Raw genomic sequence first — 23,949 nt, forward strand, 5'->3', positions numbered from 1 at the left:
TTGTTTCTTTATGGGGAATGTTCGTGAAGAGGGAAAACAATGTCGAAGCTGATTAACAAGTCAGTTTTTGACAGTTGAATTTCTTTCATTTTCGTGTGAAACTCTGTAGAATTTTTGATTGAAGAGACTGAGTGGCCTATGTGAGGACGGAGAAGGTTAGATAAGAATCTTGATAACTTGTAAGTTGGACTGCTAATACAGTCTACGACGGGTCTGAGTGGAACATTAGTTTTGTATAGCTTAGGTAAGCCATAACTTCTAGGAGGTCTGGCATGGTATGTCTTAAGTTTTTTGATTGGTTCTTCATCTAAGGAGGAAGTTTCATTAAGTAGCTTATTTAATTTGCTGAGTTGACGTTTTGTAGGATTATAATCCAATTTGGCGTAAGTATTACGATCTCGAAGAAGTAAATTCATTTTCCGGTCATATGAATTGGTATCAAGAACCACAGTGGTATTTCCTTTATCAGCCTATCTACCTCAAAACGAAGTCTGTTGGCTTCAATACTGGAGAGATGGTTGACGTTTCTTTCTATATTATGTATGAAGTCTAAATATGGGAAACGTTTTGGTGAAATCGCAAATTTATGGCCTCTTGCTAGAACATTTAATTCGTCTGTTGTTAGTGGACAGTTAGATAAATTGACTATCCATTTTTCCGTTGGTAATTTGTTAGTGATCTTTTTTGATCGATTTAGTAGATTAAGGTATTTATTATGTAGAGCACTATTGCTTTTATCAAAAGCTTTTTTTCCTGAATTCTTTGAGACAGTTATAATTAATTGTAGCAATTCTTGATTTAACGTATTTGACAAGTCTGTTTCTAGTTCTGTAATTTTTAAATTGTTTGTTGCTAATTCATGCTTAGAAACTCGTAATCGATTGAGTAGTAAGGAATGGCTTGCTTTTTGATAAATTTTATGGGCACCTGGAGATTTGATGACTTCCTTCAGTTTTGCAAAGGTTGGAAATGAGATTATCGCGTCTCTAATTATAGATGCGATAATCTGTAATATTTATTTAATATATGATTTATGTATGGAAAGAATAGCAGCAAAAGTTTTAATAATAATCATAATAATAATGATATGTTTAAAGAAAAATATAATCAGTATAAACGGGCTTAAATTCTAGAATAATTGTCATTTTTTTTCATTATACTGTAACTAGAGATGCTAGTGGCACAAACTATAGATTTAATAACTTAAAACATTCACTATGGTGAAAGCAAACTCGCAGTTGCCATGGGATCAACGTCACACCCATTTACTGAAGACAACAAATGCAATTATGTATATATATAAAAATTATATAGCTTGAAAGAAACATTAATGTCTTAATTATTGAAATACCTCAAGTAAGAGCTTGTCAAAAATCTGTTCTCCCCTGTCAAAATCAGTTCTGAGTTTAGAAACGCTAGGATTGTCTTAATTTTTGGTTAATATTCATTTCACTGCTTATTTATTAAATTATTCCATACTAAATTATGCCATCTATTGAAGATGGCCTGTCCTTGACTTCATTATATCTTTATCAAACATGACCGTCTCTGTTTTGTAATACCAAAGATGCTGCCGCTACTCATGTGTATACTTCCCTAAGTTTTTTTTTTTTCCCCCATCTTTGTCACAGCCTGTGAATTGATTTATTGCTTCGTTCAGCTATTCATTAATTCATTTCCTGGTTCTGGAGCATGCTTTTTTTTTTAAACTAGTTTTTTACCTTCTCGTAATTTTGTCTTTATCGGCATAAAATTGAGCTGTTTAATATAGCCAGCTAGTCGCATGCGTAGCAATCTTTGCAGCCAAATTAGCTCAAATACAGGTAGCCTGTCTACTTATACATTCTGGGTGCATGAGATGCAATTAAAAAAATTCATGGGGTGACAAAATAGTAGGAATAATGTATACGTACTGTGTTTTTTTTTTAAGTCAACATAATTCAAACATAATAGTCGAGAACTGATTCATAATTTTTGTTTTCCATGATAACACCGTCTTTCAGGATAAAAATATCTACTTCATTAATCTCAGCAACTTTGCTTGTTTCGAATGTAATTAAATTCCACTAGTCCTTTGGAATGCGCATAAAATATTTTTTTCTTCAATTATTATTCTTACATCTGCATTATACCATCTGTACAGTATTTTTTGTCTGTTAATTGCCTGTTATCGGATAGGATGCCTTTTCACTTAGTAGAGAAAGAGAGAAAAACGAAACGCTACTTCGTTCAATCTTTCTATAAACAGAATGTTTCGCAAGCTACAGTAAAATTAACTATTTTTTGAATTAGTCTTTTTCCCATAAATTTATGACATTATAAGCTAGTCAGCACTGTGATTATCACAAATCTTCACACTTGGAAATTGTCGAAAAGGCGAGAAACGAAATGTGCACCATTTAATGAACTCTCTAATTCTTCTACAAGAGTTGATGTAGCCGGCTCGGACCACCAAATGTTCATGCTATAATTTCAGTAGGATGCGAGATCAGCAGTCATGTTTTGTGCTCTGAGATCTGTGGTTATTACCCGGTTTCGGCCAAAGAGAGAGAGAGAGAGAGAGAGTGTGTTATTTTGGAATTGCGGCCGGAAATATTTTGGAAATACTAAGACTATGAGCGAGTGCTTTATGTCAGTGAGTTGCATGTTCTTCTGGCCAGTTAGCCTGTTTTATGGGATGAAAAACCCAGGTTTCCGGGAGGAAAAACCCTGCCGCTTCTGTCTGAGAGAGAATTTAATGTGCAACTGCCGTCTAGGACTTTTGTTTATTTCTGATATAAGTAATTTATGGAGAAAATTACTTATTAACATATTATTATTGATCTTCAACCATGAGATAAAAGTCTATCTAACAAAGACCTGAAGTCCACGGTTACCTGATTTCTACTTTCTTCCCAGCTCACTTACGAGTAGCACACTGCTATCATGATCCTCAAGATTAGTATTATGTAAAGGTAAAGATAAAAGTGAACACATTAATGACCGGGATGGAATCTGTTTATCAGAAACAAGCGCGTATATACACTCGCTACCGTGGACCTGAAAAAGAAAAGTACTCCGCCTCATATTTTCTTTTTCTTAAAAAAAGAGAAATACAACTCTTAAAATTTAATAGGCGTTTGCATCAAGAAAGAAATCTATAACTAAGAAAGACTTTGATCAAGATATCTTCCACGAGGAAACATAATTCATACCGTTTAGTTAATGTCGGTAAAGTTCAAACGTACCAAATTTGCGTACTAAATCAGTGGTATCCATCCTCATACTTCCTTGGGGTAAAGCGGTAATAATAAATCAAGAAATATGGAGTAGTCTTTTCTCCCGAGGCTTTTACTGTTAATGACAGAGTGGCAATCTGCAACCATTAATAGCACAGGAGGTTCCCGGAACTTGAAGTGATAATGGCGGCAGTCTTTTATTATAACTATAGCAAATATCCGGGTGGTGCCAGAATTAAGAACTTTGTGAACAAGATTAAACAAAACAGTAAAGAAATTGATTCCTCAATTCTTCTTTTGAATCTGTTTTCATTGCCCTTTATAACTTTCTGCCTTGATGGACATTATATACTCAATAGTTTTCAGTATCGAATACATGAAAGTTAGCAATTCTTGTAAATATCAACATAATTTTAATAAGCCAAAGAAAATATCAGAAAATCTCACGAACCGTGCATTCTTGCCGTCCATTAAATATTCAGAGAAGGTATCATTGGTATACTAACCTGGACATTTTCCAGCATGTTTAAATTCCACTGGATGACCCTCGCACTTGGCTTTGTTAATCTCACACCTTGAAGAATACGACCTTCCATCAGTCCCACATACAGTTCGAGACCTTTCTTCACTGCAGTCCATTTTACACTCATTTTTAACATCACTAGATAAAACAGGAAGCCGCTGAAAACGAGAAAAGTCCAAATTTTTCGTTGAGTTTAATATTTTAGAAGTTTCTTCGACATTATCATGTTTATTTATATTTCTGCAGAAAGAATTATTTTCTTACTAATTTTAATAATAGGGTTATTAATCTCATACTTCGTAATCTGATTCATATAACGTATTAGACTAAAATGTAAAACTAAACTTCAAAATAAAACTCACCTTTTTTATCTTGCTTTTCTTACTTGCTCTCGTACTTTTCTCTTTGCTAACTCTCATCTTGATGCATTAAGATGCCATGTCTAACAGTGACAGTCACCGTTAGACGACAAGGAATATATGACAACACAATATAATGAACAAGTAAAATATCGGATTATTTAAAAATGGGAAGTAGAAATAAGAAAATCGAAACCCTGGTGGTTTCGATTTTCTTATTTCTACTTCCCATTATTTCTTATTTGGAACGACTTTATGAGAGCTTTTAAACTGAGTTAGCCTGTCTTATAGAGAGGTAACAGGGTTTTACTGTCCCTTGGAATCTAGGATTTTTCCCTTCCCATACTAGACGAACCGGCCAGAGCACACACAAATGAGACATTATATATCCTGGCCTCGAACTTCGGCTGTCATTCGTACTAGTGCTCGCAGGTGCATGGTACCAAGTTCAATACAGGAATGGAGGAGGATAAAATAAATAGATAGATAAATAAATAGGGAAAAAAACGAAGTTCTATGAATTATTTTGTTAATAATTTATTGCTTTCGTTCATAACAGCTGTCCTATATAATGCAGTTAATTTGTTAGCCATTGCCCAGGTGAGGAATGTGTTGTTTAGATATTTGAAACTGTCCGTAAATTAAACGAAATATCCACGTTTTGTTTATATTTTATAATTAAAGTTGAATGATTTATTTATTATGCAAATTTTACTTAAATATATTTTATCCATCTATAAATAAAGTTGTAGCTTTGATTTCGTAATTTGCATATTCTCACTTCTTACTTGCTCTCAATAAATGCCTATAAATCAGTATAATTAAGATATATTATCTGTTCAAAATCATTTTTAATTGTCTAGCTGTAAATTTTAGACTTTTATTCATTCCCTATGCATAACATATCACGTATTGTTAAGTTACACAAGTACAAAATAAGCTACAACTCACGAAGCGCACCTAATCATTAGTTAAAAGGAAGCAGCGTTTTTTCCTTCGAACTACCATTACAGCTTACTGGACAAACAGCTCAAGGATAAAAGCGAAACGAGGTGTCGCTGATTACAGCCACCCATTCAACATTAGCGGGGAGATTTATAGCCTTGAACGAACACCATGATTCGCAGTGAGTTAAGGTGGGACGATTAATCACAATGAATCCAAGATCTGATAATGAGTCTTCGTAGGTAATTTAATTCGCTGTTTTTTTTTTTTTTTTTTTTTAATTTTTACAAAGAAAAAGTTTATCTAAAAAGTATCCAATTCCTGTTTATAAAAAAAAATCATGACTTTTGTTCAAATAAGTTCAAAATAGGCTGCATTCTTAATTAACCAATTATCAAATAATCAGTTATGAACCAATTAACAACTTTTATTTAGTCGGATGGTTGTTATTTTAAGATTTGTTATTTTTTATTTCGCAATGAAAAATTTTCCATTTGTTTAGTAGCGAGCTGTATATCAGTAGGCATATAATGTAAGTATAATCAAGGTTTTTTTTTTTTTTTTTTTTTTAACTTGAAAGAGGAAAATAGCGTAAGGCAGGTAGAAATATATTTTGTTAAACTACCGTATTTTAAGGGATTTCAGGAAACCAGAGCAACTTTTTTAAAGATATCTGTATATACAGATTCGAACAGCATGATTTGCAGTGAGTTAAGTTAAACTATACTCTTTGTAAAATCAGCGCCTTTCAACCGATAAAAATATGCCGAAATGCACCCCGTTGTATATTTTTGGACCAAATACAGGCCAAGTGCGGAAAAGATTCACAGCAGCATTTCAGAAGTTATAAAGAGCATGCAGCATATTCTTAAGTTAGTCAATCCTTACATGGCCAGTGTCTTTGCCACATGAAAAAGTTGGAAAGGTCTCAAATCAAGCTGTATGAAGGACGTCCTATGTGGAACATAAAGTCGTATATTACACATTAGAGGCGATTCTATCTTCTAACATCTGTAAATAAAATCTCAACCATTTTTACTACCGGGGATAATAGGCCACTCGCCTAAAACATTGTCAGCTATTCTCACATTGATATCATACGCTGGTGCATCAACAACTTGAGCATTCAATCACATCAACGTTAGAAAATGTTCATGAAACATTTTCTAATTGCGTAGTTTAACAAAGTCAAGTCAGGATAGAGTTTTATACATGCTAGTCGCATGTATGTGAATGGTATACTGACTCCTATCTCACAATTGAAGGTAATCGATTGATTTACTTCTCTTATAATCAGAAAGAGTTAAGAGCTGTCATGGCTTGATTGATCACTTGAATAACAGAGTCGAAATTCGAAACCCTCCCCTCCCTGGATGGCAAGGATCTTGCGGTCTTTTTTTTTTTTTTTTCTTTGAAAACCCGCGCAACTTGGCTCTTTATTATCAAATTGTTATGCCATTCTGAGTAAACTTTGTGAGTTGCATTACGTCATCAGGTTTACGTGTAATCTTACTTGGTACTATATTTCGTATCAAGTAAGATTGCACGTAAACCTGATGACGTAATGCAACTCACAAAGTTTACTCAGAATGGCATAGCAATTTGATAATAACGAGCCAAGTTGCGCGGGTTTTCAAAGAAAAAAAAAAGACCACAAGATCCTTGCCATCTAGGGATGGGAGGGTTTCGAATTAATTGGAATTAATTTCGAATTACCAACTTAAAATACGAATAAGTAATTTGCTGGCTCTACTGCGTTGCACAGGTATTTTGTTTAAAAATTGATGAGCTGAGGAAAAGACGCAAAGTTCATTACGTCGTCTACATAGTGGCAGATCACTAATTCATCTTCGGATGAAAAGGTCTTTAGATTTCCCAGCTTTATCAATGTCATTAACTCCGGTCTTTCCAACCAAAGAGTATTTTATCGCTGTTCGGATGTGCCACAAATAGTCGACTGATGGGTGTAACTGTTGTCTGGAAACAAGATAACTCTCTCTCTCTCTCTCTCTCTCTCTCTCTCTCTCTCTCTCTCTCTCTCTCTCTCCCTCCCTCCCTACCTATGAGACACAATAATGAATTTCTTGTTAAATCAGATAACATTTCATTTGACTCCGTTACCTAAAAAGTTTTTCTCGTGTAGGGAACTTCGAATTTTTTTTAAAGGAGGAAGCCTAAAACAATACGTTTACATAAATAAATGTTTATTACACTTAATACCATAGAATCTTGAAAGGTGCCTTTTTTTCATCAGACCATTACTGTAAGCCACGGCCAACATTATGGAAAGTGATATCTAGGAGTAAAGGAGCTAAATAGTTAGAATTTAGCCAAGTACAGTTTGTATCATATTGATTTCCAATATTTAAAACTCAATAAAACGACGAAGTTCTTTTTATTGACTGCAGCTTTTTTTCCTTTATTCTCTTTCCCCCACCACCACCCCAAGTTAAGGACTACAAATTTTCAATGGTAGCCGTTTTCCCTTTGAACTTACAGAAAAGTGTATTTGTTCACAGTTCCATAATCGTTTGAAGTGAATGGTCTGTTTCTAAAACTTTTCAAAACTCGACAGACTTTCTTGACTAATAATAGTTACTTTTTTTTTTTTGCGATACCTTGCTGTTTTTGAAAGCAAGACTTCTCGTGAGGATCAAGATTAGGTTCCCGGATGTTCAGTTGTCATCTGAATAATAACAACAACAAAAAAGGCTATCGATATGATGTTCGCATGAAACTGCTAGACCATATTCTTTTTCATTCTTCAGTGCGATTATTTAAACGGACCAACCCCACGAACAAGAAATAAATCACGTTCGATAGTGTCTGTTGAACGACTACACAGGTGTTGTTTTCGGATTCGTGGCTGACTCTATGTTTTTCCATCAGGTGTCTGTTAACTTCCGTTATCAGATACTTTCTGGCAAAAGACTTGAACTGTGCCACTTTGTACATTGGACGTCCATTTATCGAGAGGTGCTCTCACGAGTACGGGTGGGTTCAGTATTTGAGCAATTGAGGCATTAGCACAACTTTATTTTTCTTATAACATCTGGAGAATTAAATAACAATATTGAAAAAAATATATCCCTCAAATTTCTGAGCGTTCCGTTTCTTCTTGAATACGTTCATCTTGCTCTGACTGTATTATTATCTGCAAAGAGGATGATCTATAGTCGGTAGATTTTTTTTATCCTTATGATTGAAATCCACTCTACTTTATATTTTCCCCATTATATTTTAAACAATATTGGTGTGGTCACAGGAAAGTATACTAATCATTCAGCATGGTTCTTATCTACTTTGATTATAAATAAACTAAAAAAAAAACATATATATTTTTTTAAGAAATATATTGTTTTTTAAATAATGAATTTTTAAGAAAAATTCATATTATTTATTCATATTATTTTAATTAGTCAATGAAATGAAATGAATAAATGAGGTATTATATAACATGAATTACGTGAATTAACATCAATTATTTATGCGCTTAACAAATTCATTTTTAGTCATTTTAACAGCGAATTTCTACTTATTAGAAATTTTATTTACAGAAGACTTGACAAATAATATCTGCTGACTTTACAATCCAATCTTCGACGCCATATTTTTGACACAAAATCAACACTGTCTCATTCTTGGTCACTAATGTTGCTGCCCAATGTTGTAAGTACTCGCATTTACTCTCATCGGACCTTATTTATCTCAAGTACCTGAGAAATCAGAATTTGACATCAACATGTTTCTTAGAAAAGAGGAAAAAAATAATTTCAACTAAGAAAGAAACGTTAGCATGAAACAAACAGGCCACGCCACTTTTCCTGCAAGGATAACACATTGTCATTATATATTATTCGACAATAAACTTGCAGCTTACTAATATAAGCCATAATATAAATGGTGATTATTCAATAAATAATAGTTTTAAAATATCGATAACTGTTCCTAGTAACTTCGAAGAACTGTTCCAAAATCGGTTTAAAATTCTTAATCGAGTCTGACATTCAGAATACTATATATGGCACGATGTTTATTTTGATTTTTTTCCCCCGTTCTTACCGAAATATGATATTTAAATTGAAGATTTAAAAGGAACCAGTAGAGTGTACTTCATAAATAGTTATCAAATTCTTAAAACTTTGAACTTTTAAGAATTTTATTAACTTATTTAACTCCCCAAGCTTAGAGTTGTTTTTTGCAATCAATTTTAAGTAAATCAGTCAGAAGAACACACGCATTTGACAGTGTAAAATAGTGTAAAAGAACTGTTAAAAAACTTTGATATGCTAATCCCTGGACTGTATGTTCTCGAAAGCCTTTTATTTCCTAAAGGAAATAAACAGTACATTTTAGCCCTAACTTACTATTGGATAGTGGCAGGCGACCAGTTTCGACCCTTAGTCATCACCAGTAATTGAGTTCGTGGCCTCCATCTTGTGATCCTGAGCCTTAATTGGTATTGTTGTCTGAAGTAGAATCGAACCTATAACGGTCTAGCATTATTGAACCAAAACGTGTTACGAAGCAACAAAAGGCACCTCTTAGTGGGTTAGGAAGTTGCAATCCTTATCTTGGCAAAGCTTCTCAATTCTCCGCTGTGTATCTTTATATATCTCTTATAAGGAGGTAGCAGGATTTTTCCTCCCAGAGACTTTATCTTTTTTTTTTTCCTTCTCCCTTCTACGTGTTAGGCCTACTGGCCTGTTACAGAGCTATCTTAAGCCCTTCTAAGTCGTACCCGTCCCGAGGATAAGGTGACTAGCCCTATGCCTCCCGGAATATTCTATGGCTGTAGCTGCGTGTGTATACTGGGCCTGTTTGCGGGAGGAAAACCCCCAGATAAACTGGAGAGAAAAACCATGCAGTCTATGCCCAAGACCGGCTAACTTGGCTATGTCTGAGAAAGATCCTTAAGCTCCTCGCGTCGGTGACGGTATTCGAACCCAGGACACACCTTTCCCAGGCATATGTGGTTGCGAAGCGAGGTTAGCCACTAGGCTAACCTCGCGGACTGTCTTTTTTTTTCTCATCACGCAAAACAGGTATATCAGTCAAAAGAACACACGCATTTAACAGACATAATACACTAGCCTCAATAAATAATTGAGGCTAGTGTAAATTTAATTTCTTTCAATAATTAAAGAAATTCGGGATAGTGGACCCTGTATTAACAACTCCCAGAAACTATCTACATGCATTCACGCCTGAGATAAGAATGGGAATGAATTCAGGAGAATTCGTATTTTTTTCACCTGGATACGAGATAACAAGAGAATTCTCCAGAAAGGATAAGAAAAACTTGTACACACGCTATTAAAAATTGGTGTTAACTACTTCCCGTTTTACTGCTTCCGCACTTTTTCGTATAAGACGTGTGCTTCGATGGGCGTTGCTAATAATGTGATGACAGGAGTAATCTGTCACGAAATGCAATTGACAAGTTAGCAACGCCTTCTGGAGCTTACGTCCCTCAACGGTAAGTACTTAGGAAAGATTAGTATGCATTTTTGATTACATATGTTCAAAATGTTGTGTGATGATGTTCCATTAGTAAGATTTATTGATATCTGGAATTAATTTCACTGTCAGCGTCGCCTGCATTCTCAGTAGGCCAACAAATATTGAATAATTAGTGTACGAAATATTGAAAAATTTAACAGGCGGAAATTTCAAAAAGTATATAATTTAGACATCCATTAATTTCTGTATAATTTTAAAGTTCTAAAAAAAATCCTCTGAGTACCTAAAATTTAGTTCAATAGTTATGCACATGATGAAGATCTTAGTATAAATAGCATTTAAAAAAGTAATGCATTTTTTAGTTACTAACGATGCTGCATGCTAAAATATTGCTTGTTTTTTTATTTGCTTTCTTCGATGTTTTCGAATAGCATTCTTGCACCTATATTTCATGTTCAATTACTCCTATCAAGATCCAGTTTTCTAAATTCATAGTAGAATAAAACATCACTACTGGCGGAAGCGAGCCCCATCGATATTTTAAGCTATATTTAAAATCGATTGGAGCGCACCATTCAAAAGAATTCGCCTTGCCCTAAGACTAACCCTGACTGCCACTTCTCAGAGAACCAATATTTTTGTCGAATCGATACTTAATACAAAAGTTTGATTGAACAAGTTTCGAATGGTTTTGTTAGTACGTTGTCTGATAATCAGAACATTAAACTTAATTATAAAGTTTAAATTTTAATTTAAAATGCAAAACACCCAAATCATCATATTTTGAAATTATTTCCTATAGATGACATTCATCTCTTAAAAACAAATCAGTATTTGTTTGCTCTTGCGTCGAAACTGTGAGATTCAACTATATGGCTTCTGCAGACTGCAAAATAATAAAAATAAAATAAAAAGCTAACGTGGACAGAAGTCAAGAACTTCCCACTAGTTTCAATATCCCATGCGAAACCACCCACACGGCAGCACCTTTCCATTGCCCATGGAATAGACCGACACACAGAAGGCAGGAAATAAATTTAAACCCAACACCGAAGTTTTGCGCTCAAGATATCCCCAACTCTTTTTCCTCCACAACCACCGAGCTGAATTACTTAAGTTGAAAGTGAGGAGAGTTGTCATACGATGCGTCTCGAAACGAGAACGCACTCATCGACTTCAATTCCGGCATAACGTCCAGCTCCGCCCCCTTTACCCAATATCCTGACAGCATTGTTGGTGAAATCCCCCCCCCCATACAACCCACCCCCTTTCTTCTTTACTCTCTTTCTTGCACGTTTCTCACGAGGAGGCCCACACGTGCATCTTGAGCCCGTAGAGGTATTTGGGACACCCGCTGCTGGAAAATGGGCGTAACTTCGAGGCGAGTTTCCCACACACGCATTGCGTCCTGCACGATGGTAAAAGGAGACTTGAAAGGATCTTTATTACAGCTATTTACTGAACAGCCGTGTACAAACAGGCCGCGTGTTCGTCAACGGCGTTGCGGTACGTAAGTCTTCCTCCCCCCCCTTCCCGCCCACCTCCAGATATCCCACCATTCTTCTCCCCCCCTCCCTCCGAGCACTTTTACACCTGCCCAGGCTCGTGTTGCGCGCGGTCTCCAGACAACGAAGGCGAAAGAGAGAAAGAGGGATGCCGGTGTGTGCAGGTGTGAATGCCTCCCGTTGACAAATGCTCCTTGCTTTTGCCAGTAATGTTCGCCGGAGTGGCTTGACACGAGAGGCGTTAGCCATCGTTCCCACACGCATGGTTTCAGGGAGTTCACCCACCTCGTTCAGGCACGGAATTCTAAAGGCTTGAGAGATAGATGGTGGGTATAGTAAAGTGGTGTCATTAGCGAAACTACACTCTCAACTGATAATAGCCACGACGTTGGCCAGGCTGTTAATTCATTGCATGCTTAAATACTGTCGTTAAAGCAGTAGGTGGCGGATAATAGAAGGATGTTCCAAGTCTTGATTCAGTTTACGTGTAGGCGACTAAAATGACACTGTTAAAATAAAATTGATGCTGGGATTATAAAACGAAACAAATTACCGAAAACTATACATCAGCACAAATGCTGTACGACTTCAAACGTCATTTTTATTACCTTATTATCCATCTTTCTTATGAAGTGAATTAAAAAAAAAAACTCATTTAGTCAATTAATCTCTAAACTCCGTTAAGTAATACAAGAAGATATATTTCTGTAATCAATACTACTTTAGCCAAGCCTTTGAAAGTTTTGTCAAATCTTGTTTTATTTATCGGAGAAGTCCTAACATATTTCTACACGTAGTCTTGCTTTGAGATTGAGCAATAGAATGAGCTTTAAATAAAACTATATTGTATTTAATTTCAGCTGCGTTTCGTATGGATGTCAACTGGTTCTCGACCACATTTTGTTCGCTAACCATGTTGATAAACGATCATTATCAATATATTATGATTGATCGACTAACGTGGCTTAATAAATGTTTTTTAAAGTGAAATTGAAAATGAATGAACATAGTACTTTCTCATCATTATCCCTGTGACATTTCAATTTAATATCTTGATTCTATAAAATTAAGTATATATTTTTTAATTAATAATAAAAATTTATTGATATTATTAAATTATTAGTGTACTTATAATTTTATATTAATATAATATTATATTTAATTTATAGACTCAAGATGTTAAAGTATATATTCATGTCTTGAGAATCTTGTAGTTCATAGGGGTGGAGGAGTTAAATATTAATGTTTATCAGTTTGCAGAAGTTTGTAAGAACATATAGTAATAATAATAATAATAATAATAATAATAATAATAATAATAATAATAATAATAATTGATTATTATAATTTACATGTTTAGTGTTTTATATCTTACTGTTCTGTCTGTAAAATTTTTGTAATCCAATGAACTGTGCTGGTCTGTACCTTATAACTAAATTTTATCGAAACTGCAATTCATCCTAGTGGCGTTTTTATATTTTTTTAGCTCTTAAGTAATAGTAATTGATTTTAGAAAAAATTCATGTAGTCTTTAAGAAGTACTTTTTCTCTTTAATGAATTTTGAAAAATGTGGGCAAGTTATATTTGTATTTATGATAATTTATTTATGTATTCAATAGGAAACTAATGAGAAGTCCCTTTTTATTTTGGTGTGAAAATTTAAAAAAAAATAATCAATATATTTTCTAGAATTACTTGAGAATTAGTGAGCAGTTTTTGTTTTGTTTTCCAAGAATAGCGAACCTAGTAATCGCCTTGATAATTCGGTTTTCATTTTTTAAAAGAAAGGCAAAATTGTAGTTAAAACCGTGACAACAGTTGTATGCTTGCATATGTTTGGAATCCTGAAGTGGCGCGATAAAGTTCAGTGTGTGTGTGTGTGTGTGGTGGGGGTGGGCTGTAGAGTAGTATTTTCAGAATTATTTTTAGGCTACCCACGGTTTACGATAACATTTCATGGATGGGATATTCATTAAAAAAATATTTACAACTTTCTAAGCAAGTCTGTTTTTTTATTCCTGCACGTATATGTAAAGAGGCTTGGATTGGAGGATACAAGCGGTAAAGCCCCAAAGAATTAAAAAAAAAAAGCGAAATATTTTTTAGGAGAAGTGTTTTTTCTGTTACATAACAAATCTAAAATTTATTTTCTGTAGTCGTTCCTTTTCAAGAGCATGGACTAACAATCAATGATATTTAGATAGGTGAAGAAATGTGTTTGTGTAATCATGCAAAATATGCCACTCTTAAAATGATGTTCTGCTTTCATACAACAATTTGAGGGATCCAGAAATTCCCGAAACTCGATTTTCTGGATCCCTTACATTTTCAATTAAAATTTCCCCTTCTTTTTATTTGTTTATGTTTTTATATATTTTTATTTGTTTATTTGAAAACATTTATACTAAGAAACGGGAATATTTAAAATAATATTAAAAGATTAAAAATATAAAGTTTAAAATGGTGGGTTGCATTTTAGTTATAAAAAGTATTTGAAAAGTAATATTATAAAATGGTGAACCGATTTCAGGTACATTTCCGTACTCCCATTGGCTAATTACGTTTTGTGGTTTAACCAGGCATAATGATGTGAACAAACTCTTTTCCTTTTGTGTTTATTTCTGATTCTGACACAGAAAATTTTGTTTATTGGTTGTTCCTGATGTATTTTGGAATTCATCACTTGCTGCATCAGACATAATTTTACATTTTTGTCAACAGGAATAAAAAATAAGTTTTTTTAAGCAGAACAAAGAGCACCACTAAGGAATCTTATTGTCATATAACGCTTCTGGTGTACACACGAGGTTCAGTTTTTGAGGCGAGTTGCCTCGGTATTCAAACTGTACTTGAAATTCATTATTATATTTTTCTTTGGACTATTTGCATCATCGTATAATGACTTTCATTATAATTTTTAAAGATGTCTGTTGGTTTCTGATTTTATGCGATTTTTCAGACCAAAGGTTCAGAACACTGAATATTTAACGTTATAGTGGTGATTAAGTTCAGTCAAGAAAAATCTTAACAGTTTTTCATTGAAAAGGTACATCTTTCTTTGTTTTAAGTATGGATTCTTTATCCTTCTTAACTTTTTTGCTTAGTCCAAGATATGTGTTTTATGCTTTTTTCAGTATAATTTTAAATACATTTTTAATGCATTCTGTTTAAAACACGTTGTTGCATAAGACATATTTCGGTGATTACACCACAGTTTTTTTATTATTCAGTTCTATAAAACACTGAAATAATAGTTCCCGACAAGTTTCGTAAATCGTAGGATTTACATCTTCAGGGGTAAATAGTATAACTTAAAGTTTAAACAAGAGAATTAATAAATACAAATCAGATACAAATACAAAGAGTATTGTTCAACGTGAATAACGTTATATATCTGCATTCTGTTATTTGAGTTTATGAATAGCCAGACGGTTATGATTTGTATTTATTAATTCTCTTGTTTAAACTTGAAGTTATACTATTTACCCCTGAAGATGTAAATTTTCGTAAGTTTCGTAAATCCTACAATTTACGAAACTTGTCGGGAACTATTATTTCAGTGTTTTATAGAACTGAATAATAAAAAAAATGTGGTGTAATCACAGAAATATGTCTTTTGAACCAATTAGCCACAGAAATTTACGCCTGCAACGTTGTTGCATTTTTTATAGTAATTAAAATTTTAAAGACTCGTGTTATGCGATGAGAGAAAATTGAAAAATCAACCCCGCCATCAAAAATCACTTCAAGAGATTCCAATCTGTTTCTCTTACTTCTGTGAGCTTGAGCATTATGAAGAAATTATATACTTCGTCATATTTGTTAAACTTAATATATGTAAATCCTTTTATGATTAGTACTGCGTGTTAATAAAACTATTGTATGTATATAAAATATGTATATAAAACTATAAAACTGCGTGTTAATAGTATTGCGTGTTGTAAAAGTTAATTGAATTCGAATAAATAGTTTACTTCGGTTCAATACTTCCTTTTTGAATTAAATATGTTTTTATAAAAGATAATAAAAAGTTACAACCGAGTATAAAGTCAGACAGTCAGACACTCAGTTTTTCTTGCACTAATTTATTTTATTATTTTTTTTTGTTACAGTAAGGTTAAAAAACTAGTATCATATTACCGATACAATGTTTTTTTTTGCCACAAACAAATGGCCTTTGGTTAATTTTTTGTACTAATTTTATAAACGAAAGTTCAGACCATCTTACAGTAGTGACATTAATAATGTTCAGTTAAACAAACTAATTAATTAAAATTAAAAAAAGAAAATAAAAAACTGCGTAGATTCCGTGTATGAGGCCTTTTGCTTGTGTTTGTCAGCCAGTGCGTCTTTTTTTTTTTTTTTTTTCAGTAGGAAAAACTGAAAACCGGGTTTCTTATAGAGAAGGTGGGGGGGGGGGGTGATGGTTGAAATGGGTTGAGTGGCGCGGTGCAACTTGTAGTGTGCCTGAGAGGAAGAGTAGATAAGGGGAAATATACTTTTTGACAGTTTTTTCGTTATTTTCGAAGTGTTACTTTTCATTAATCGGTTTCACACTTAAAATTTTGGAATCAGTGTTTTTGATTACTTCTATCGAATAAAGACAACTTGGAACTGGAATTACAGCAGTTCTAATTTGGGTTTATTTTTATTATCTCTGATAATCAAAATAGTTTGCAATTCTCCAGTATTTGGCTTAAGTATCATTGCCAAGCCTTTTGATTCTCTCGCGTTAATTAAATTGCAGTACTTGTACTGGGCTTTTTTTTTTTTTTTTTTTTTTAATCTTTACATGTTAACAGTTCCATTTTGTAAGAATATCATTTTCGTTCCCATTTTTTTTCTCGCGAAGTTGAATTCGTTATATTTTCTGACTTGATAATACTTTTATTATTAATTTATTTTACGAACATTTTCGAAAGATACATTAAGCTTTTCTTTCTTTAGAATACACGGCTTACGCATGCTTGTAAAAGTGTGTACGCTATCACTTCTGTCCATCAATCAGTGATGTCGAAAATGGCTGCTAAATAGAGATGTTCGAGGTGGAAAGATCTTCCTTCCACAAGACAAAACAAAGTAACCGGAGGCGTAGTTGAGGAAACGTAATGCAATTGCCTCAATATTTGCCTTACCACCTTGAACCTAGGGTTTTCAGACGTCACTAGAAAACTATAATTTATAATAGAAAAATAATATCCAAATGGAGATGAGATTCCACAGACGAATCTTCTTTAATTATATCTCTGCATTAACCAGTAATTAAACTCTGCTAATTGGGGAATTAGCAGAGATTTTTAGTTTAACTTATGAAATGTTCATAATTGTGTTACTGGTTCTGCAGTAAAATTATTTATGCATTATTCTTTTATTACATTTGAACTCCGATGTCTGTTGTTATGTATGGGGATAGCCATTCAAAAGCTTTTCTGAACTTAATATTCATAAATTTTTTCAGAATTATTTTTTCCTTATGTATTTTGTTTATACTCTTGAAAATTTTCCAATAAATATTTGTAGTTTATCATTTTGATAGCAGTAAACATTTGAATTTATATTTCGCAGATATATACTTACTGATTTTATGATTAAAATGCTAGTTTTTGCCATTTGCTTTAAAAATCAAAACAATTATAAACCAGAATTCCTCATTTTGCCGCTAGGTTTGCTTTAAAAAAAAAAAAAAAGAGATAGGAACTGTCTGCCAAGCAAGCAAATAGAAATATTTTCGTTGTAATAATTCTAGACGCTAAAAGGCTTGATGGCATAGTCTTATGAATATATTAAGGAGTTGCATTGTGTTTTTTCTTTTCTTCTTTTTTTTTTTTAATTACGGACAAAACAAACTATTGTTATGAGGTCCGTGTCTACTAGTTGCTCGTGTCCTTTTAGCTTTTCTTCCTATCCTATCCTAATTTATTAATGAGGAGAGGAAGATCCTTAAGCTCCTCACGTCGTCGACGGAAATCGAACCTAGGACACTCCTTCCTCAGGCATATGGTTGCGAAGCGCATAGCCACTAGGCTAACCGCGCGGAACTTTTCTTAAGCTTAAAAAAAAAAAAAAAAAAAAAAAGAGTTTTTTTGGGATTTAAACCTATCATTGTATTGTAGAATGAGATTACCCAACTTACCTTCAGCTGAAAAGTCGTTCGAGTCCTAAACGGGAATCGAAATCACGTCTTTCCTACTAAATGACTATTAAGGAGTATTTTAACACTCTCATTAGATATGAAGTACATATACGAAGAACCTATTACATCAGTGGTAGCAAAAATCGACTGTTATAAAGATTGTAAAAGTTGAGGTTAGTTTTCTCAATTTATCTTGAAAGCAATCCAGGTGTAATACATGATAATAATTAACAGATAGGTAAATGAGATGGTGATTAATAATCTTCCTTAAAGCTTATTTTGTGGCTGATTTTAATACATTTAAATGAATTAAGAATAATAACTTTAAGATTTCGATGTTTCAGTGACTTTGAAAGAGAACAAATAATTAAAAATTATGTGGGGATGCTGTGATATAAAAAAAAATCAGTCACCTGACACAGGAATATACTGTAAAACACACAAACCACTAAGTAAACAAAATTACTGAAATACGTTTTTTTAAATTAAAAAAAACATTCATCTAAAAATCGTTGAATTGCGATTTCAATAACGTGTCATCGAATACGATAAAAATTTAAGAACATTCATGAAATCTTTAATGAGATATTTACCCACTTAAAATAAACTTTTCAATCTATGACATGCCTCTCGGTAATTACTACGACAGCAAACATCCACGGAGTCAAGAGACTTATCATGGGAGGCTCACTAAGAAAAATGTCACTTTACTTGTCCTACTACTATTTTTTTTTTTTTTTTTATATCAGTCCCATACACGAAAGGTTGCAGAACCTATAGCACACCAATGCCTTATGCAGGCAATTATTATTATCCTCCTCACATTTTGCGTTCATTTAATCAGATTTCGCATTCCGTACGGAATCGGCAAAATGTTCCTACACTTTTTCACCGCACAGTCATAATCTGTATACAACTTTTATTGAATGTACAATGGCGCATCGTAAAAGACAATTGTTCCTTGTAAATGCCCTTGTCAATTGTTGCTACGATTCTCGTTGGGTTATTCTTTAGCCCTTTGAAATGCTCTCCCCTAAATCTCGCGCTTCCTATACTTCTCCTGGTTATTCATCCTTCAACAGTAAGTAGAATTTCTACTTTTTTTCTACATTATTTCGAAATGTTGCACCTGGAACGGGTACTACCATTCATCTATCAAGAATTTATGTCTGTTGAATTCTGTTTTCAAAAACGCCATATCATTCACACTTCTTATTACTTTCCCCGATTTTGGCACCATCCCCAAATAACTGAATATGAATCCTTTACGCTATTTAAAATATCATTAACTTCCTTTCCGTTAGTCGAAAAATCTTTTCTAGTAAATTTTTGTGTGAATCTGAGTTGGAAATAAAGAGTATATAATATGATGAGTAAGCGAAAATTCTATTTTCTTGTGAAAAAGAAAACCTACAGTCGAAAGTTTTTGGCATGATCATCATAAGAGCTCATGGATTATAAAAGGGATAGTGTTATTTGGATTGCGATACTAATTTTGAGTGTTTTTCCAGTAATTATTGCTCAAAATATCTTTCAGACCTTCAAAGCTATTGAGAGAGAGCTGTTTTTAAAGATTAGTTTTAAAAATTTTGCCTTTGGAAATCTGTCATAATGAAGTAAATATATTTGTTTTCGTTCAAAAATAGTTTCAAATGTACGATATATGTGTGTGTGTGTGTGTGTGTGTGATTGGGCAATCTCACAGTGACTGTTTTATTGTGGGGGAGGTATAAGTAAGATGCAAAGAAGTTTGTTTAATATTCAAGCAAACCAAAATATTTTTAATAACGCATGCGAGAATTGCGAAATTGGAAAAATATTAGTTTATAAGTATGAGAATTTAGTTTCGAATTTTAATTTTCTCCTGGTACTGTATGTCCAAAAAATTGCAAAAACTAAACACGACACGACGAATAAGCAACCATTATGATCATCAATCTCAAGCAAACGCTCCGCTAGTTTGGTAGCACGGGAAAATATACATTGATGACGTTGTTTGTTTGATTAAGCCAGTAAGTAAGAAGCGAGCCTCCGTAGCTCAGTCGGTACAGACGAAGCCCTTTGGTCAGAAAGACCTCGATTCGATTCCCTTGATCGAATCATGGAACCTTGATCTGGTCTCTTTTGACTAAAGATAAGTTAGCCGGTCTCATACGGAGGTAGGGGTTTTTTTCACCCGAGAAAAAACTCGGGTTTTTCCTCCCACAGAACAGGCAAACCGGCCCAGTGAACACATCTACAGACACAGGACACAGCGGGAGACATAATAGGGCCAACCACCTTATCCTCAAGACAGCCGCGGTTGTGAAGTCCACAGCTGGTTAGTGAAACCTCAGTGGTTTGTGAAAAGCTTAAGACAAGACAAGTAAGTAAAAAAGTGTTCTCCATATTCCTATTGTACGACCTATACGATTCTTATATGAAGTGGAAGTTCTAATCTCAGTACTTGATTTGTGGAACAAATTAAAATACGAGTTGTACACTGCTATTCAAAGTGATAACAATAATAATCGTAATGACCTGCCTGTATTGGCTTAAGTTCCGTAATTTTAGGATAAGGACTCACTTAGATATAACTACCGAAGATGGGGGGGGGGGAGAATCTAAAGCCGATACATAAAAAAAAAGAAAACTTACTTTTAGTTATTAATTAGAACTTTTGTTAGTTTTTTTCTACGTTGTTTTAGAGAAAAAAAAACAATGTTTAACAGAAATGTAGGGAAATATTTTTTACAAATCTTTACATATAAATTTCGTTCTGTGCAAGAAAGGGGCAGACCATTATTCCTATCAAGAGACTTAAGAGAGGAAAGTCGCAAATGTAGTTGACAGATACGAAGTGCCCATAACACATTTTAACGAAGCCTTAAAATTATTTCAAGCTTTTAGGATTATTTTGATTAAGGATTAACTAAAGCTGGTAATTTCCTTCTGTTGAACAGCATTCCCAAACTTTTGGAGAAAATAAAAAGCCTGTAAATCAGTACTTCCGAATTTTTGAACTAATTCATATCGTCTGTCCATTTTTCACGTTCACTTCTAAATCATTCCCTTTAATTGCAAATAAAAATTGTGTACAATCAAAATTTCTAATTAAAATAAACCTTTCATTTAATTATAAAATAATTTAATTCATGCTAAAATTTTAATTTAAAAATGTAAAATTTATAAAGAATTTTTATGAATAATATAAATACAATGTAGAGATTTTAATGAAATTGTGAGCGTTTTGCAAAAGATATCCTGTTGAGTACGACTGGACAGGATACATCTGTTTTTGTTTTGTTTTGTTTCATCATGGACAACCGCAAGTTAAATCTTGTAAACTGTTTTCAATTTCCACACGTTTAGTATGAGGCAGCAATGTAGTTTGTTAATTTTCACACTTTCAGCTACTAAATATATCACAAGGCATATCACACACTCCTCCTCCTCATCATCATCCGTCACCAAACTTGCGAAGAAATCGAGAATGAAATATGATTCATTACATTTTGGTGATTCCATTTTTCTGTTACTTAATATTGGTCTTCTTGTCATACACCTCTTCATTAAAATTGTCCACAATAAAACGTAAAAGATATAAAATGCGCATGCGCACACAGACACACCTTACCCCTCTCTGATACCCAGTAACGCACGATCAAATTTGTCAACATACATCCATTGAACAGCGTTTAAATTAAGCTGTCTTTTAAAATAAAAATAAAGGAAATGGATGCGAGTGCGGATAGAATCGAGCAAAAGTACAAATGTTTATTACGTTTCCATTCTTGTCTTCCATTATTTTTCCACAGGCACGAATCTGTCATTAATATCCACCGATCTGTTCTGTTGATGACCTATGGCACAGAAGGCCGAGATTCATTCAGCCCTCCAATCAAGCCATCTTCCTTTCATTATCTGTCATTCTCTGCCATATTAGTTAGTTTTCCCCCCTTTCCTCAGTCCTTCTGGAATCCATCTTCCTTTGGTCTTCCACAAGTTGAATTCCTGTCGATTCCCACTTCCACTTTCCACCCTCTTCCATTTGCCTCTTTTTACTTTATTCTGATCTGATCTTCCCTTTCAGTCGTTTCCGACCGTAGGTGACTTTGTAGGCATTGGCCATAAAGTATTCCTGGTGAGATTTTTACAGGGTAGTTCACCACTGCTTTCCCCAATCCCCCAGTTTTATCCCAGCTCAGGACCGGCATATGGCTGAGACGTGTTCATGACTGTAATCAATGTGAGTTCACGGAGCCGATTTGCCTGTTTTTGGGACGAAAAACCCGAGTTTCCGGGTGAAAAAAAACCCTACCACCGTATGAGATCGACTAACTCACCTTTAGTCGAAAGAGACCAGATAAAGGTTTCTCACGTCACTGATGGGAATCGAACCCAGGTCTTTCCGACCAAAGGGCTTCGTCTATATTGACTGAGCTACGGAGGCTTTTTTTATTTCATTGACGATCCTTTTTTTTTTAAATTTTTTTTTAGTTGGTCTGTTTAGATGATTTATCATTTGTTTGCTGAAATGTTTGTAATATTTTACACCAGCACATTTTAATTTAACTTCCTTCTTTTGTAATTTTTCATATCTGATTCATATAATAATGTCGCTTTTGCATTGCTTACTGAAGATCCTTATTTTGGTTTCATGATATCTGGATGATTCCCAGATATTATTAAATCTTCTGACAGTAGTTATAATATTTGTAAAGAGAGAAAGAAAATCTCCGTGAAGTGATACAACATGCATTTGTTGTCTCTCTATTTCAATGAAGTATTAATTGGATAGAGTGTTTAAGCGTTTTAATGTACTTTTCTATTGCACAATCATATCTGGTGTCGTATTTATAAGCACCACTATATTAGGTTCCAGTACTGGAAGAATAGTCAAGTCACGTTCTTTTGATATAAATGCATAGGAAGAATACTATTTCACAGAAATGTAGTAGATTACAAAGTATCGCTGTTCTTATAAATTAATCTCACTCTTGATACTTATTTCTGGGAAAGTGTTCTCATCATTCAACACTCGCTGATCAACATCACATGACTCGATACTTGCCAAAATTCCCTCAAATAAATATTATTGCTATTGATTGAAACTGCACATGAAAATATCGTGCGCAGTCTCTTTCTGTAAATAACTACGTCATATTACGAACCTAATTAGTTTGAACTGCTGGGTTCAGTGAGCCTTATTATCAGAATTCTGCTCGAGTTTAATCAGCAAATGAAGTATTGCGTTCAGTGAAGTATAGTACTTAATTATGATCTGATGATTTCACCATTTTCATCAAACTACAAGTACAAGGTCGTACAAAAGGTGGGGGGAGGGGATGGGATAGTGTACAGGGTGCATGGGACCCGCGTCCCACAGGTCGTAAATCTCTTATTGCATTTATATTCATACATCTTTTATTGCAGTCTTTATTAGAAAGCATATAAAGCTTTCCATTGTTTCTTTCTTTCTTTCTATTTTGTTTCCATCTTTACAGTTATACTACTCTCTTCCCTCTTTCAAATGTTGTATCCTAACAACTGGTCCAACATAACGTCTTCTATTTTTCTCTAAGATTTTTTGCATTATTTTATCCTTATCGGGAGGATGTACATAAAGTTTCACAAAGCAGATTTGGAAATATTAAATAAGATCCAGATAACACCAGTTTCAGCATGGCTAAATTGTGAAGAACTGGGAAACATTTCATCATCAGTCGCAACTATGCTGTTTCCTTTGACATTGATATATGTTTTAGTTTATTGGACAATCCCTTTTTTAAATCTTTGCTTATTATTTCACGTGCGCACATC

The 23,949-nt window shown here is 33.8% G+C and overlaps 1 protein-coding gene across 3 annotated transcripts in view; it reads right to left on the reverse strand.

Moving 5' to 3' along the window:
* Nucleotides 1-23,949, reverse strand: part of LOC150102392 (SPARC-related modular calcium-binding protein 1-like) — a 176,481-nt gene that overhangs the window by 104,915 nt on the left and 47,617 nt on the right. For all 3 annotated transcript variants that reach the window (XM_090399230.1, XM_090399231.1, XM_090399229.1), the window contains exon 2: nucleotides 3,725-3,899. In XM_090399230.1, the coding sequence (XP_090255356.1) occupies nucleotides 3,725-3,899 (175 nt within the window). The remainder of the gene's footprint in view (nucleotides 1-3,724; nucleotides 3,900-23,949) is intronic.

This window comes from Typopeltis vanoorti, chromosome 10, assembly GCF_054136105.1.
Source record: "Typopeltis vanoorti isolate ZY-2024b chromosome 10, IOZ_Tvanoo_1.0, whole genome shotgun sequence".
Lineage (NCBI taxonomy): Eukaryota > Metazoa > Arthropoda > Arachnida > Uropygi > Thelyphonidae > Typopeltis > Typopeltis vanoorti.